This window comes from Pelobates fuscus, chromosome 5, assembly GCF_036172605.1.
Source record: "Pelobates fuscus isolate aPelFus1 chromosome 5, aPelFus1.pri, whole genome shotgun sequence".
Taxonomy (NCBI): domain Eukaryota; kingdom Metazoa; phylum Chordata; class Amphibia; order Anura; family Pelobatidae; genus Pelobates; species Pelobates fuscus.
In genome coordinates, this window is record NC_086321.1 from 66,502,141 (window position 1) to 66,518,411 (window position 16,271).

Consider the following 16,271-nt stretch of genomic DNA (forward strand, 5'->3'; position numbering starts at 1 on the left):
ATCCCAAGGATGGATTTAAGAAATACACACTGAGTAAAACAAAAGATTATTAATATTTTTTGGCAAAAGTAGATGCCTAACTAGGGGATAGCCTATATATATATTTAGCTCTAAGCAAAACCTTTGTTTATGTAAGCATGTATGTATTATATTAACATGCCAAACAAGTAGTAGAATATACAGTATGCTCCAACTGCCCAGGAAAATATAAACTGTGGGAAGCCATAGTTATATACGCTGGAAGATTAAAAAATACTATGTTGAAATGGTTGACGGTGGCATCTGTTGGTGTTGGCACAGATATTGTCCATCTCTCTTGATAAACTCTCAGGCCCCGTGTAGTGTAGGAAATATTAAATAAACTGGTATATATCTTTAGCAGTGATTTCTGTAAAGTCGTCATGGATAGTACACAGAAAGTGGTGGTTATGTCACAAATGAAACAAAAATTGGATTGCCTTATATGACTGTTCCCAAAGATGTTCAGAACACGTTCAGACCAATTTGGTAAAATACAAATGTTTAGATTGTTGGTGGATGAGGTGTCTCAGAGCTTTTTACCCATGATACATTGCACAATCTGGGGTGATAACAATCAGGAGACATGGATCCTGTATAATGGACCAATTATTAAGGGTAGAGGAAATACTTCAACTGGTTTTGCCCAAGGGGCAAAGGAGGCCAAAGAGTTTTGTGGTAAACTTCCAATGCACAGACATTTGGATCCAGTCGATTCTAATGCATTTAACCCCTTAAGGACACATGACATGTGTAACATGTCATGATTCCCTTTAATTCCAGAAGTTTGGTCCTTAAGGGGTTAAAACACTTCTGAATGCAAACTATATCTTGTTACTGACAACGATTTGCAATGGAAATATTTCCAGGAGTGTTAACTAAATGATAATAACAATAATCATTTTTTTTTTTCCAGAAAGCGTAGTAATGGCATATAGCAGATTTTTAACAAACGCTGGAAGATATAGATAGAAACTAATACAACAGAAGACGCGATAACAGACAATGCTGCCTTAAAAAGGAAACCTCAAGAATAAAATGAATGCTTTTTAGAAAGAAAACGAGGTGTTGGTTTTGGCTAAAATTACAGCGAGGGAAAGTTACAAGAAAGGGACTTTTATGATTAGAGTTAACCATTTATGCTCTCTCTTTAGTTGAGGTGACTGCTTTTCACAAATATTGAATTTAAAAACCTGTTGCCTGCCTGCTTTTAGTTCTAGAATGTAGTTTCTGTGCTTTCTGGAGACAAAATTAATTGCATCTGTCAAATGAATGTGCATGTCTGCATATGTACTTATCTGTTCCCCGGTCCCATTCAGCCTCTCTGTGTCCTCTCAGTTCATATCTTTGGCTGTCCTTATGAACCGTCTGCATACTGTGGTGAATACTTGCAGAAAACATTCCAATCCAACACAGCTGGAAAGCCCTAAGTGCTAAATTAGATTTCTTTCTCCTCCCAGAAAAGATTGTGACAGTAAAGTTAATTATGCTACCAGATTTAATGCAGTTTGGGCATTTTCTTAATCTATTACTGTATTAAAGGGACACTCCAAGCATCATACCCAGGGCTGCCATGAGAGGGTTTGGGGCCCCTTATACAGCTCAAGGTCTGGGCCCCCTGGGTCCTGCACGCACTGGCATTGTACATTTGTGGTAATTACAATATAAATTATGTAATTCAACTTCAGGTGATTGAGTTCTCTCTGTAGGAAGTAGCTGCCATTATCAGCAAGGGAAAGAGAGAATTTCAGCTGAAGAATTCTGCGATTTTTGCTCAAACTAAACTGGCATCAGTTTAATATAAAATAAACAAATTTAAAAACCAAGCAAAAAACATAATAGGATGGGAAAGAAGGAATTACAAAGTAACTGTAAAGTGTTTCGAACATACTTTTACACTAGACAATGTATTAGAAATTAAAATTTATTGTTTATTTTCTCCATATACCATTACACTGTATTTCTTTTTTTAATACGATAGCAGTGCAATCGGTAAAACAGCCACGTCAAATATACATCAACATCAGACATCGTATAATAACGTTTAACACAGTTACATCTTAATCAATTACAGTGCGTCTGTGTTTACTTGTGCACAATCAATTTAGCCATCACGTTTTTTGTTATAGTGAGTTAGAAGGTTGGGAAAAGTAATAAGAAAGCCAAGTATATTAGAGCATCCCTTGTTCTCCGTTGCACTATGCAGACTCCTCGTATGGCAGCAACCTACGCAGTAGTGTAGACCATGATCCTATTTGACTTTCCAGGTGTTATGGGGCTGCGCTACCTTAAGGTAGATACATATCCCTCCCTCTCACTGTATGCCTTTTTCTTTGGGGGTGTAGTAGGAAGGGAGCAAGGAGTACTGGGGAACAGGGGTGGATAGGCAAAATAAAAAGAAAGAGCAGATCGGCTGGGAGCAGTACAGCTAGGTTGTTTGTGGGGGCACAGGAAATCTAGCGACCCCTGCTATTCCCTGTATCGGTTTCATTCCTGTTTCTGAAGGAAGATATCCAGCTATTCAATGGAATCATGGACCCCGGTGTTCGGTTCACAACAAGCCACATTTTAGTTAGTTCGCTATATTGCTTGATACCCATGGATCCCATATTTTTTCAAATTCTTTTTTTTTTTAAGAGATCCCCTTACTTGTGCCGTCAGTTTATCCAAAAGGTACTCATCACATATCATTAAGACTATACTACTGATGGTAGAGGCGGATTGTCGGCCCAGAGCCGAGGGATATTGGCACTGGGATGCTGGGACCAGTTAAGTAAAAAAAAAAAGGGATTTTTAACCCTTTATTCACCAACTTGAGGGGGTTTGGGGGGGGGGGGGAGGGAGTGTGAGAGAGAGGGGAGGCAGGGGGAGCGACAGTGCCAGGAATACAGCTTAGTATTCCTGGCACTATAGTATCCCTTTAAGATTGTCAAATTAGGAACTTATCAACTAAGCAACTTAAGGAGGAAATTTAAGAAAAAGATCTTACTATCTTAAGCTTTTAGCGGTTTAGAAGCTAGCGCACTAACTTGGTACCCTTATGTGGGTTTTCCCTATTTAAGAATAACAATTAGGGCGCCGTTTATGAGACAGCTCCCTGATCTAATGCTCTTAGGTTGGACTGCCTATTTAATAATACCAAATAAGGGAGCTGTTTAGTAGATAACTGTCTAATAAGGTATACTTATGTAGCATTGCCCTATTTAAATATCCCAAATTAGGGAGCTACCTGATAAACAGCATAATTTATTTTGTATCCTTGAATAGGCTATCTCTAAATAGGCAAACCCACATAAGGGTGTCAAATTAGGGAGCTATCTATTAAACAGCTCCCTATAGAGAATTAAAGACATTCGCATTTCAAATATATCTAAAATTTCAGCTGAATTTTATCTAATTCCCAATTGTTCATTTATAAATTTCGACCAAATCCGAATTTGGAGTTTTAAAAAGCAAACAAAAACATGAAAACAAAACAAAATGTTTTCCCCGTGCACATGTCTAATAAATATTCCCAATAGTTACGGATATCATATGTATCCACCATGTTTTCTAGTACACATCATTTATACAAATTGATTGGCAACATACAGAAAGTGCTGCCCTGCAATATGTAAAAGCAAAATGCTGCAGTTAGTAAATCATGTGACAAATCAATCCGGAACCCTGCAGCGTATAAATTATCCATAATGCAGGGCAGCATTTTCATGTGCTGCCAATCAACATGATGAAATTATGTGTGTCCCAGAAAATAGAGTGGATATGGCAACCCTACCTATAATGCATGCTTTCACTGCTGCCATGAACTATGGGAACTTCGTCATACATGTCCAAGTCAGATTATTGTGAGTTCCACTCAGCTGCCCTAATTTTCTTCAATGAAACACTAAGACTAAAACTAAATAGAAAATAAACATAACGGTGTGTGATATAATAAATTAAAGAGACCCCCCAGGCATCAAAACAATTGAATCTAAATTAAGTTTATGGTGCCAGAAGAACCCGGGAGGCACTCTTACTTCAAGGGGTTAAACCGTTCTCAAACCAGTCTGAGTGTAAATCCAGATTAAACACTGCAAAATATGTTGACACTTAATAAATCAATTCTAGTAATTATATTTATCGACTTCTTTTTCATGTGCTTTTAACAGAACGCGCCATCCTCCCCAGCACTTTCAAGGAAATAGGTTTGATGGTTAACTAAAGATTTCAACCTGTGTAAATAATGCCTTAGAGAGACCCAGAACTTTTTGGAATCTCAGACCTGGGTGTGTAAGATAATTGTACTTTAATGTACGGTAGGAGAGGAAGCGGTCTGTGCTCTGCACAGGACCAACGTTACTTATTTTCCAAAACCAACACGAAAAGGCATTAACAGAGACTCACAGAAGGACCAGGCCTCCCTCATAGAATAATAGAGTATATAAAATATATATCACCACAGTTCTCATGGGGGTAATTCCTATCTGCTATGAAATCGGACTCTAAAGATTTCTCTATTGCGAAAATGTTAAAACGACTTGAGACCTCTCGCTATTAAATATATTAGCTCAATTTATTAGGAAGAACAGCATAGAATTACGAGGTCCCTTGGAATACTTCCCACCATGTGGTTGACTGATTTAGATCTTGCAATAAAAAGTGGAAAGTTAAGGTTCCTTTGTAAAATGAAAAATAAAGGGTTGATAAAGAAATGTGAAACAAAATTCACATGTCCTTGTCTAATAAAGAGGCAGCCTTCACCTTAGGACAGATGTTTGCCAGCATTATGGTGATGTAGTACACAACATCTAGAGTGCAGACGTTCTCTTACCCTTGCCTTAAAAACATTATATATAAAACCTACCAGCTATTTTCTGTCAAAGTGGGACATATTGGTTTTCATGGTGATAGCTGCTTATTAAGCGCTTTGTCCCAAAAGAGCACCTGTACTGACTTTATTACACGTATTCTAAAGATACAGAAACTGGGCAGGTAATTCCAAGACCAGTACACCAGTGCTTTTCAAACCGGTCATCATGGTCCAGCTTTTATTAATTTCCCCAATGGAACACAAATAGAATAATCTTGAAGTTTCATATTCTGGGTGATTATCCAGTTTAATGATTTTCGTGGTCATTAAAGTGGGAATTAAACATGACCTACAAAGGACTTATCCTACTGGGGACAGAGGAAAAAAATGGTCCTCTAATATGCCATCCATCTTTTATAAAAAGGAAGAGGGAGTTCCCAGCCTCCCAGCCTGTCACATGACCTATCACTGGAAAGCCCAGGACGTCCTATTTACAATACTACAGGGATTGATAAAGTAGCTCAAAAGAAATGTCCAGTACAGAGAAGACAAGTCAAGGGCTGGGTCTCAGTCGGATATAAAAGAGAACATCTTATGTCAGTGTTTTGTAATTGCAGGTCTGACTCCCGAGTCACTATGAGCTGTGCACAATTATTATTATGATCATTTATAAAGCGCCAACAAATTCTGCGTATAATCGCTATGCTAACAAGCAAGTAGCTGCAACAAGACAAGTTGGACATACAGGAACAGAAGATGCGGAGGGCTCTGCTCAAACAAGCTTACATTTAATTAATATACTGCGCTCAAACAAGCTTACATTTAATTAATATACTGCTAATGTTTCATATCCAGTGACTGACTGGACCCTAATGTAGGCCATGCTAGCTCAAAATGTTTATATAAAGCAAGATTGAATTTCTAACCAGCTTCCTTGAAACTGCATCCAAAAAATAAAACTTAAGTTTGTTTAACACGGAGGAAATAACTCATTAATTGGCTCCGCCTGATCAGTTTGGCTCAGCAAAGTACGAAAGTACGGATTAGGTGGAAGATTCAGTTTTACCAAGGACATATTAATTTCTTAATAAATAGAGACCTAGTGAAAACGGAACAGAAGATTCACATGTTCTAGAAACATAGGAACATAGAATGTGACGGCAGATAAGAACCATTATCTATAACCATTCTATACACATAATATTTCACATATCATCATTATTGGAAGAGTGTTATTTGTTAGATATGCAATATAACATATCACAGTAACCGATCCATTATGCTTACTTCCCAGCCCACCACAAATCCTTTATGAAATAAGGGGGATTTAATTAACAGTGATTACCTCATTAAGTTGAGCATGCTTCCTTATGTAAATGCCATAGAGAGTGTGTCTGTCAGAGAGTGTGTCTGTGTCTAGCTCTAGCAGATTGCGGTGTCTGCTGTTTCCATGGAGCACCTCTCAGATGGATGACCGGGTAACTAAGTGGACCTGAGTGCAGGGTAAATTGTTTCTTGTGAGAGACTGTTTGTGTGTCTGTCTGAGAGTGTCTGTTATTGTGTCAAATCAGAGAGTGTCTGTCTGTCAGTGAGTGCCTGTCTGTAAACATTTCTGTTTAGATAACCAGCCCACGTCTGATCATGGGAATGGTGGTTACCTTTTTTCCCACACCGTGCTGGTCTCGATGCAGCTAGTCCTGCCTCCATGGCTGAGATTATCAACCATGATTATATCAGCCAGTGCCATAGGAAAGCATTGGGAGGCTATTGCGCAAGCACTAATCAGCATCTCCTCATAAAGATGCATTAAATCAATTCATCTCTATGGGGAACATTCAGCGCCTCCATGCAGAGCGTGGAGACAATGAATGTAGGTGCTGTGCAGCACTGGACAAGGAATCACCTCTCTTGGCCTTCTAAGTGACTGCCACTAGAGGTGTTACTAGGCAGCAACGTAAACAATGCCTTTTATCTGTAAATGCATTGTTTACATTGAAAAGCCTGCAGGGACAGGATATAGACACCAGAACAACTACATTAAGCTGTAGTGGTTCTGGTGGCTATAGTGTGCCTTTTAGAATTGTATTTTTGTCGCTGAAAATTTAGCTTTTTTAGTTTTAAAAAAAAAATTGGCTCCTAACTTTTTTAGCTGGTTCCTAGATTCCAAACAAATGTGTCGAGCACTGGATTAAGGAATTTAAAGAGGAACTGTCTGGTCCCAGGATTTTTTTTTAATATTTGTGTACTTACCCCTGTATTTAACAAATATGCATTTGTGAGGTAAGAAAAATAATATAAAATATAGAAACACAACCTATTTATTGTGCAACTGGGCACCTCCATTTAAACTCCCTGCTAATGAGTGTGATAGACTCTTGTTGTGAGTGCAAAGGACTAACTTTTTAAGTAATGCTGAAAATTGCTGGAACTAAAAAAAAAAAAAAAAAATTCTTGAAGAAAAAAAAAGGTTGACACAAGCTTTAGGTGATTTTTAATGTTGTATTCAATGATCTAAATTCACGAGGAGTTACAGTTCCCCTCTAACTGTTCTGCTATGGAGTAATTTTGACTTTCTACCACCAATGATGCCCACAGCCAAGATGGCAGTTAATGTATGCGTATCAACAGTTGTTTCATTATTGGTTAATTGACTGTATTTCCATTTGAATTCTGTTCCCCACTATGACAGTTGGCTTTGAGTTAGTGCCTCTGTAAAAAAATTTAAAAAAAAATAAACACGTAACATGCCTTTTTCCTGTGTTCCCTTCTTGTCACCGTGCCATACATTTTAAAGTAAGGAATGACAAGTTTTGCATGTTCATTGGGCTGGTTAACATGGCACTTCTGCTTTTCAGCTCGTCTCCCTACATTTCCAGGAGGAGTAACAGCTGTGATTAGAAATTACGATTGGGTAAGACAGGGCATGTAGAACAGTTATGTTTATGCAAGGTGTAGGAAGATCTTTGGGATGTTAAATATATTTTATAAAATTTCAAACGCAAATCTTATTTTGTAACAAAATGGTTGTAAAAAGTGCTCAAGTTTGGAAGATAAACTAAAAGAATAATGAATGCATGGAATGGTTTTATTTTCAAGTAAATAAATAAGGTAAGCGGTAGTTCTGATTGGTAGTATAGATACAAGGAGCATGCAGCCCCTTCAATCAGAAGCACTTCTAAAAAAAAAAAAAAAATGCATCCTGAAGGGCTAGAAACAGATTAGATCTAGTCACCCTGAGTATTAAACGGAATAACAATAGTGTACACCATATTTACAGAATTGGTTGCATATCCATAAAAGTATGGAAAGGCAGGCTGTTTTCTATAAAGGCAATCATCCTTAACTTTCCCTGGTTTGGTTAGACTATATCTTCCATCATATACCCTGGCTGGTGTGGCACACACTTCACATCACAATCACTTGTAGATGTGTTCTATATATTTCACCGTACCCCTCATTGCAGTGGACTACATCTCCCATAATGCCATTTCACTGCTATTGACCTTATTTCTGTATCTAGGTACTGTACTCTCAAACTCCCATCGTGCAGTCGACTTCAACTCTCAATGTACATTTTGGCTGACAATGACTGCATCTGCCTTAATGACATCAGGATGCTGTGAACTAGATCTCTCATCAGACTGCCTGCTGGAGTACTGCATCTCTCCTGTCATTCATGACTGGATGAGCAATTTAGAGTAATTGTGGCGCCAGAGTTTGCCCAATTCTGAAATTAAATAAACAACAAAAAAAAGAGTTTGTGAAGACCAGAAGTGATTGTTCAATGTGCGTTTCATTAGCTCCCTGAGATTGCATGACGTTTCCAGTGATAATGGGAAACAAATGTGACTTTACCATAAATTCTTTCCATGTGTCCTTGGGATAACCTCCTACCTGGTTCTGTTGCCATAGAGACATCTCGGCCAGATGTTAAATGTCTTCCTCTTGTGGCAGACTTGTCTACTCGGGACAGCCTCTCCCCATCTCTTTCTTTTTTGATCACGACGACGGCTTCTTTGTGTGGCTTAGTCCTGTGCAGGGAAGTGAGGGCATCTCCATGAGACAATCCACGTAGTGAGTAGCCATTGATGGACAAGACACAATCACCTCTCTCAATGATAGCTTCCTGGGATGCCGTGGCCTTGGCAAAAACCCTGTGAACCTGAGGTGTAAAAGATCAGTGGCAGGGTTTAAGTGAAAAAAGTAAGGGGTCATCTACAGCAAATTATAAACGTGGGGAAAATATATGCATTAAAAAAACCAAAACAAAACAAAAAAAATGTTATCAAGTTTTGCGGTTTTTCATTATTTAAAAAAAATCTGCCTTTATTTTTAAAGGGTAATTGAAATTAAGTCTGACAAGCCCCTCCTTGAATTATACAAAAGCAGAGCTAAGCTTTTGAATGAGACAGTAGTCTTGAAGTGATGCATGTCCCTAAAATGTTGTGACCTATCCTCAAATTGTAATATTTAAGAATTGTAATAAATAAAAGTAAATCTGCAAAACATCCTTATTAGATTTGTCCCAGTGTACTGGTTTTAATATTGCTATGGAAGACAGGAATATAGCAGTAAACAATTTAGTGTGGGTAGTTTTCCGGTGCCTGACATAGTATATGTCTCAACCTATGGTGACCTACTGAGAATGGCAAGTTTAGTTTTTCGGGTCTGTAGTTTGTTATAATTTTATTATGCACATAGAAGATGCGTCATGCCTCAGAGAGACAGTAGGTGTAGGAAACTTAAATATTAACACTTGCTCAATAAGTAACTGAATTTGGGAATATTGCATTTGCTGTAGGCTTTTCTAGCACCATGTGACCCAGAAGAATTGCCCTCATGCACGCTCTTATTTTGTCAGCAAGTGATCATGTTTCTAGAGAAATTTTAATAAATCATGCTGAGAAATCATGTGAGAAATTAGAAATTTCAACTAACGGACTGACACACTTGTTAAACAAGTACATTTCCCATAAACCACCTGAGAACTTGTTAAACAAGTACATTTCCCATAAACCATCTGAGAATTTACACTACTGTTCCACAATTACTTTGAATCTATTGGACTTCTGGGTGTTCTAAGTGCAATCAGTTGCTACCAGTGTTCAGCCATGGCCTGCAATTCTCTCCATGTACATTATGTTTTAATCTGTCCTTCCCCATGTTCCATGCATTTGGATTCATTGTCACGTTTGCATCAGCTACAATGTTTGTAATCTGTTTATCTAGTTTTTGAATTGTTTCATGATCTGCCACAAAAGCTGCAAAAAAACACCACTTACAGTTACGGATTTCTGCTCTAGGTCTGTACCTCCGGCAATGCTAAATCCCAGTCCAGCTCCCTCTTCCTTATTGAGTAGAACAAAGAAGACATCTTCTTTCTTCTGCAGAAATGAACACATTACCGTTACCTATCAGAGTTCTAATGGGAGCAATATAAAGACAATACATTTCAAAACATAACATTTTATCATATAGTGTGATACATGAACCAAACCTTCTACTTATTAAATGCAATGGTGTATTTTTAAATTCCCGTTATTATTATTATAATTATTGCCATTTACTAATGCTAAACTAAACATATGATGCCAATCTGGATGCCATGTTTTCTTCATATAAACTATTAATTTCTGTAATTTCATAATTGGTACAAGTCTGCATGATTTTCAAAAAGTAGATTTTTAAGCAACTGATCTCATTTCTCATTTGCTGTCATAATGTCTATTACTTCATTGAACTTTTCGGTTTGGTTTCTGAGGCTGGGGGTCATACTTGGCAGATTCCCTCAGTCATATCTTGTTGATTCAGGTATTTGAGGATCAAACATCATAAAGAAGAAATGATTTAGAGGGAAGTTAATGCTCAATAACACACATCTATGAAGAACTAGCAGGTTTAATTCTATCCTCTGAGGGCACTGGTTAACCATCAGCTACTAACCTGTGAGCTATCTAATTTTGTGAAGATCAACATAAATGATCTTATTGCTTTTACATTTTATGCTCTTGCCCTTTCATTTTTCTCTAGTACTACCTCATGCCTTGATGTCATCAAAATCTCCATCAATCATCTCTTCCTCTAAAAATCTAGCACAAGTAAAAAGAGCAATCCACAATCAAACCAAGCAGTTTCATGATTGTGGTCTCACATCTTATGGGAAAAATATCTTAATTTGCATGAGATGCAAACAAAAGTAGAAGAAAAAAAAAATAGACATAAATTTACTTTTACATGCTTAATTCATAAAAAAAAATAAAAAAATAAAAAATTGGCTCAAATAAAACTGTTCCTATCCCAATACATAAAAAAGTTATATCAAAACAGTTGGTATGACGGGCCGAACACCTGACCCCTATGTGGCGCTTACCACCTAACAGGCAGACTCGATGGCATCGGAATCCCCCTTGTGATGGCAGGGACACTCCTCAATTAGGGAGCCAACGGTCGACCTCATGTGCACAAGCTCTTCACTTACTCTGCACCCCGCACCCCGCACCGCTCAAGAGGCCCACATCCTCCCTGAAGACACCCTCTAACTACCAGACTCACAGTTTGGAAACGCATACCCCCTAACAACAGGGTGGCTATCGGACTGTGACTACAACCCTTTTTTTCTTTTCTTTTTTATTTTTTATGTATATATTCTTTTTGATCTTATTAGTTGTTTCTTGTCTGATGGCTATAAGTCACTGTATACCTCTACACACCATCACAGGCGGTAAATTGCATACTAAGTCCAATTAAGCATAACCTAGCCCAATGTTAAGCGAGCGCCATACTTTTATGTTACTTTTCTATTGTTATTCATCTTAATTTACCTTACTTTGATGTCCTCCTAATAACATGTTACTTCGCAGTTAGGCTTCACGAGCTATACTTATTCATTTACCCAATCGGGCTCAAAGTAGAGTCTCACTTTATATTAGGGTAGGAGATTGTCTGAATTAATAGAAGTTACACGCAGCTCTCCTCCTCTTGTTTAGTTCAGAGTTGACATGAAACGCTAATTGATTGTAAAATGGTATACTACTGTCATTAACCTTATATATTACTTACATTTAAATTGAGTAAAACTAGACAGCTGGTGATTAAATTGCCTACAACCAGCTACACTATACTACGGAACTGTCTGCAGGTTTACATTGCGCTAAAATAATGTTAAAGTACTTAGTATTTTACATCCCATAGAGTTCCATGGTCTAATTACTCAGCTAAAGTCATGAATAGCGGCCAGACTTCAGCAGAAGGCAACCACCTTTCTTGTTAATGGGACCCCGATCAATCATCAGCATTCCCTAGTTTACTGTAAGGGAATGCAGCAATGCATGACACGGGGTGCTTAGCCTACAGCTGCTATCCATTGGGAGCTCCCACTTGTTCTGTATGCGTTTACCCTTGCAATATAGTGCCCTAGACTAGTAAAGTTTAAAGAAGATGTGCGAATTCCCATCCCCTTACTGCATAGGCGAACAAGCGAGGTTTTTCACTAGACTATCAACAGTTTGAATACTATTGTATGTACGTTCTCTGCACGAGCCATGTTTCTCACCCTTTGTCCCTCCTCTACCTACTTCCACATGGCATGTGCTATATGTTTACATATTGAATGCTAAACGTAAATCTAAACTATTGTAATCCTATAAAAACTATAAAACTGTGCCTGTTTCCATAAGCCATGACCTGTACTATCAATGTTTATCATCTTTACTGGATGTCGCTGTTGTGGCGCATACCGGCTACCTGTTTATTCTGTGCACACCCAAAATAAAGAATGTCAAAAAACAGTTGGTATATCTATCCAGTAGTCCTGGTAAAACATACATAAATAATTTTGTGACTTTGTTATCCAATCACCTTTCAATATTTTAACCATCTTGGATCATCCATGGCCCCCATAAAGGGATATATTTTATGACAGAATAAAATAATCTTCTATTCTATTCAGATGAGTCACATATATAATTATTGGGAGGGCTAGAATGAGTGTATAAATAACGTATTTTGATTGTAATGACTCAAGAGGGCAATGCTATGAACCAATATACACTACAACACTGATCCATTATCACTTCTTGGCCGTCTATAAGGAAAGAATCAGGAGCAGTGGAAACAAAATATTTAACCATAAAAAACAGAAAGATAAAAATACATACATAAGATGCCTTACTGTCAAGATCGCGAATGGATGTCTCTCCCAACCCAGGGCCCTCACCTCGTCTGCTCACACTAAAACAACTAGAAACCACGCAAACCTCATCCAAATACAACACCCAACACCCTGAGACGTATCCACTCCCATTGAAGAGAATACGTCTTATCAAGTTTCCTTGATTATCTACTGTTACTCGAGTGAGACCTCCTACCCTTTCTAAGATTATTTTATTCGTATTGGCACAGCCCTACTCCATCTTTTTTGTGTTGTATCTCATCCAAATACCCTGCAGTTTATCCTCCTCTACCAACCTTCAGTGTGCACTCTGGAATGCCCAATCCGTCTGTAGCAATATTAAATCAACAGCCATACATGACCTCTTACATACATGACCATGACCAAACATGACCTCTTTATCTCTAATTCCCTCACACTTCTTGTCAGATAAATCCTTTCCATAAAGCAAATTATGGTCAGGAACCTAGATACTCTATTTCATATGAATAACGTTCCATGTACTTTAAAGAACTGAATTAAAGTGAACATCAACACGGTAATTATATTTCTACGCAGAGCAGTCCACCACAAATACTCGTTGGTCCCAAAATAAAGCAAATCTTAACTCCCTATAAATCCAGCTCTGGCAAGAGAACCCTATACTTAATGGAAAGCCAAAAGGGCAATTCTAACCATAACCTTTTGAATTTTTATGTCCAAACAGTCAAGCTTGAAAAACAATATTGCTTCATAACCACAAATTGGTTAAATTAGCAGCTATCAGCTTTACCAAAAGAATGTTCAAAATTATAACTTAAGTAGAAAGCAAAACATGGAAGGACTATTGTCTGGGGTACTGTTTCTTTTCATGGGGCTTATAAAAGGTAAATAGGTTAAGTATTAAATGCACTGGAAATATGGAAAACCTCCTGGCTTAATAGATGTATAACCTATATATGTATATCAGATTAAGATGGGGAAGAATCAACCTCATCAAGTTCCATTCAAGTCCTTTCTACGTTAGGTATTGCCCAATATTAATTTGCTAGGGAAAATGTTCTGCCAGCTTAGAGAGTCAGAAAAAAAAAATTGTACAAGCTAAGTTCCCGGCTGGACCTCAAAAATGGCTATTTTAATTCACACCAGAAAGTATTTCTTTTGGTCCAAACCAGAAATGTTTTACATCTTTGAAAGAAAAATGTTCCAAAACAGCTCCCATTCATCTAAGACTGGCTGCCCTACAGATGACATGCCTCTTTGTTCATGAATACCCTTAGTCTGGCCAACAATACAAAGTACGAGTAGGAGTTTGCAGTTATTGTAATACCACAAACCATTAAGGCACAGATGTACCTAAAATGGAACTCTGGTATAATATGTAAGAACACACCAATACATAACATATATATTTGGAATATATAGTGGTCAATAAATTGACCTTCAGGTGCCAATGAAATTAAAGACAAAGGGTCCCTAAACATGATAATTGTGACAAACGCCCTTGGGTCTGGTTGTTTGCCATGAGATCCTGGAGGAGCTTGCTTGCCAGCCTCCTGCCGGTAGATTATGGCCCAAAATACACTGAAAGACTCTGTTTGTGTGATTTGGTACTATGTTGTTCAGGAACTGAACAACCACATGAACCAGAGACCACCGCAACCAGGCCAAGTTCCACCACAATGTTCTAATTGTTCGGCTTGGTGGCCGCATTTCATAGGAATGACCACGAGCTGGTGGCCATCTTGTTCCCGGTGAGCGCAGGCAGCGGTGTTTGGGCATCAATCTCCTGGAACTAAAATCGGACACGGAAACTCCCAAACACCACTGTACTTCCATCATCACCTGCGTTCGGTTCTCTAAAACTTGGAAGGGCACTGTTCGGTGGAGACATTCCCACGAACAAGGTGAACAAGCTCCAGGGTAGAACTATGGATTCCGTTCGGTAGTTTGTGTATTTTTAAACTACTGAACTTGACCAACCACTAGCACTGATTCCCTGGAACTGTTTTGGGCATAGGACCATGTGCATGGTCAGTCAAATAATTGACTTCCATGAAAATCCCGAACCCCTGAACCAATCTGGGTGATTTTTGGATATGTTGGTCACCCAGATCACCATCAGGGGATGTGACTTTTGTGGGGTTTTCATGTGTTTTGTTACATTGCCTGTTTCTGTACTTAGAGATAATTTTCTCAGGCACAGGGTGGAGTATGTTAGATGTTTGCGTGTAGTCTCCTCTCAGGTCCAGGGGAGGGATTATCCTGTTTTGTATGGGAGTGTTATGGGCGTGTTTGACTTTGTCTAAATTGTTTAATCTGGCCAGATTAAACAATTCCAGCTTGTACTGGGAGGGAAAATGGCTAATCACTAATCACTGTTCCAGGGTGGAGGATTCAATGGGGAAAGTCCTTGTAAGGACTAGAGCTCGCAAGTGTTGTCCAGTGCCTGGGGGTGGATAGAGCGAGTTCCCCATTTGGCTCCAGGACCCTAGTGAAGCCATGGCGACTTTGGGCAGAAGTGCTGCACTTTGTCCCCTGTTCCAGTTAGGAAGTGGTCCTTGGCAGAGGTACCCAGCCAGGTGTACAGGGAGCTCCGTTACAATATCGTACCTCCCTTATAACCCCATTTATGTGGCACAGTCCCTATTTTGAGCCAAAATTCCTCTGGCCCAATTTTTTCCATAATGTCCCTTTTTTTCTAGGGCTCCATGTTTTTGGTGTGTCTGAGTGTATAACAGAGCTTCAGCCCTAACCATAACCCCAACTCACACCCTTAAAATTAAAGTGTAGCTCTTTGTCTATTTGAAATGTTGGGATATATGGATAATATTGGTAGATCAGTGGTCCGGATCTCTTCTCCTTCCTTATCCATTTACACAGTCAGAATGTGGAAATATGCAAGAAAATGGTGGGGAACCAAGAAAAAACAGGCAAGGGATAAATAATACCGGGCCAAGCAAAGAGCAAACAAAGTTATGATTCCCATTTCCAAGCAATCAAATGGCATGTCTAGAGATGTCTGGGCAAATTCCTAAAATGTTCCAGTTGACATAATTAATTCTATAGACACACTTGTTATCTTCCTGCTGCAAAGTATAACACCTTTGAATAACAGAGTAAGGGAGGTATAATGGCACCCAAATAAATAAAAAGCACTTTACCCATAAACCATGCCCATTTTAGACCATTATGACCATTCTAGTCTTCTTATGTACATTAAAGGAGAGGCATTCTACGCTAATATGCATCATACTTTTTTAAGAACACCCATGTGTTCTCAATTTAAAAACACCCATGTGTGCAGGGCCC

The 16,271-nt window shown here is 38.5% G+C and overlaps 1 protein-coding gene across 1 annotated transcript in view; it reads right to left on the reverse strand.

The window, feature by feature from the left end:
• PDZD2 (PDZ domain containing 2) overlaps positions 1 to 16,271 on the reverse strand; it is a 264,784-nt gene that overhangs the window by 5,511 nt on the left and 243,002 nt on the right. Inside the window, exons 21-22 of the mRNA XM_063453956.1 lie at positions 10,093 to 10,194; positions 8,705 to 8,972 (exon numbers count right to left, since the gene is read on the reverse strand). Coding sequence (XP_063310026.1) covers positions 8,705 to 8,972; positions 10,093 to 10,194 — 370 coding nt within the window. The remainder of the gene's footprint in view (positions 1 to 8,704; positions 8,973 to 10,092; positions 10,195 to 16,271) is intronic.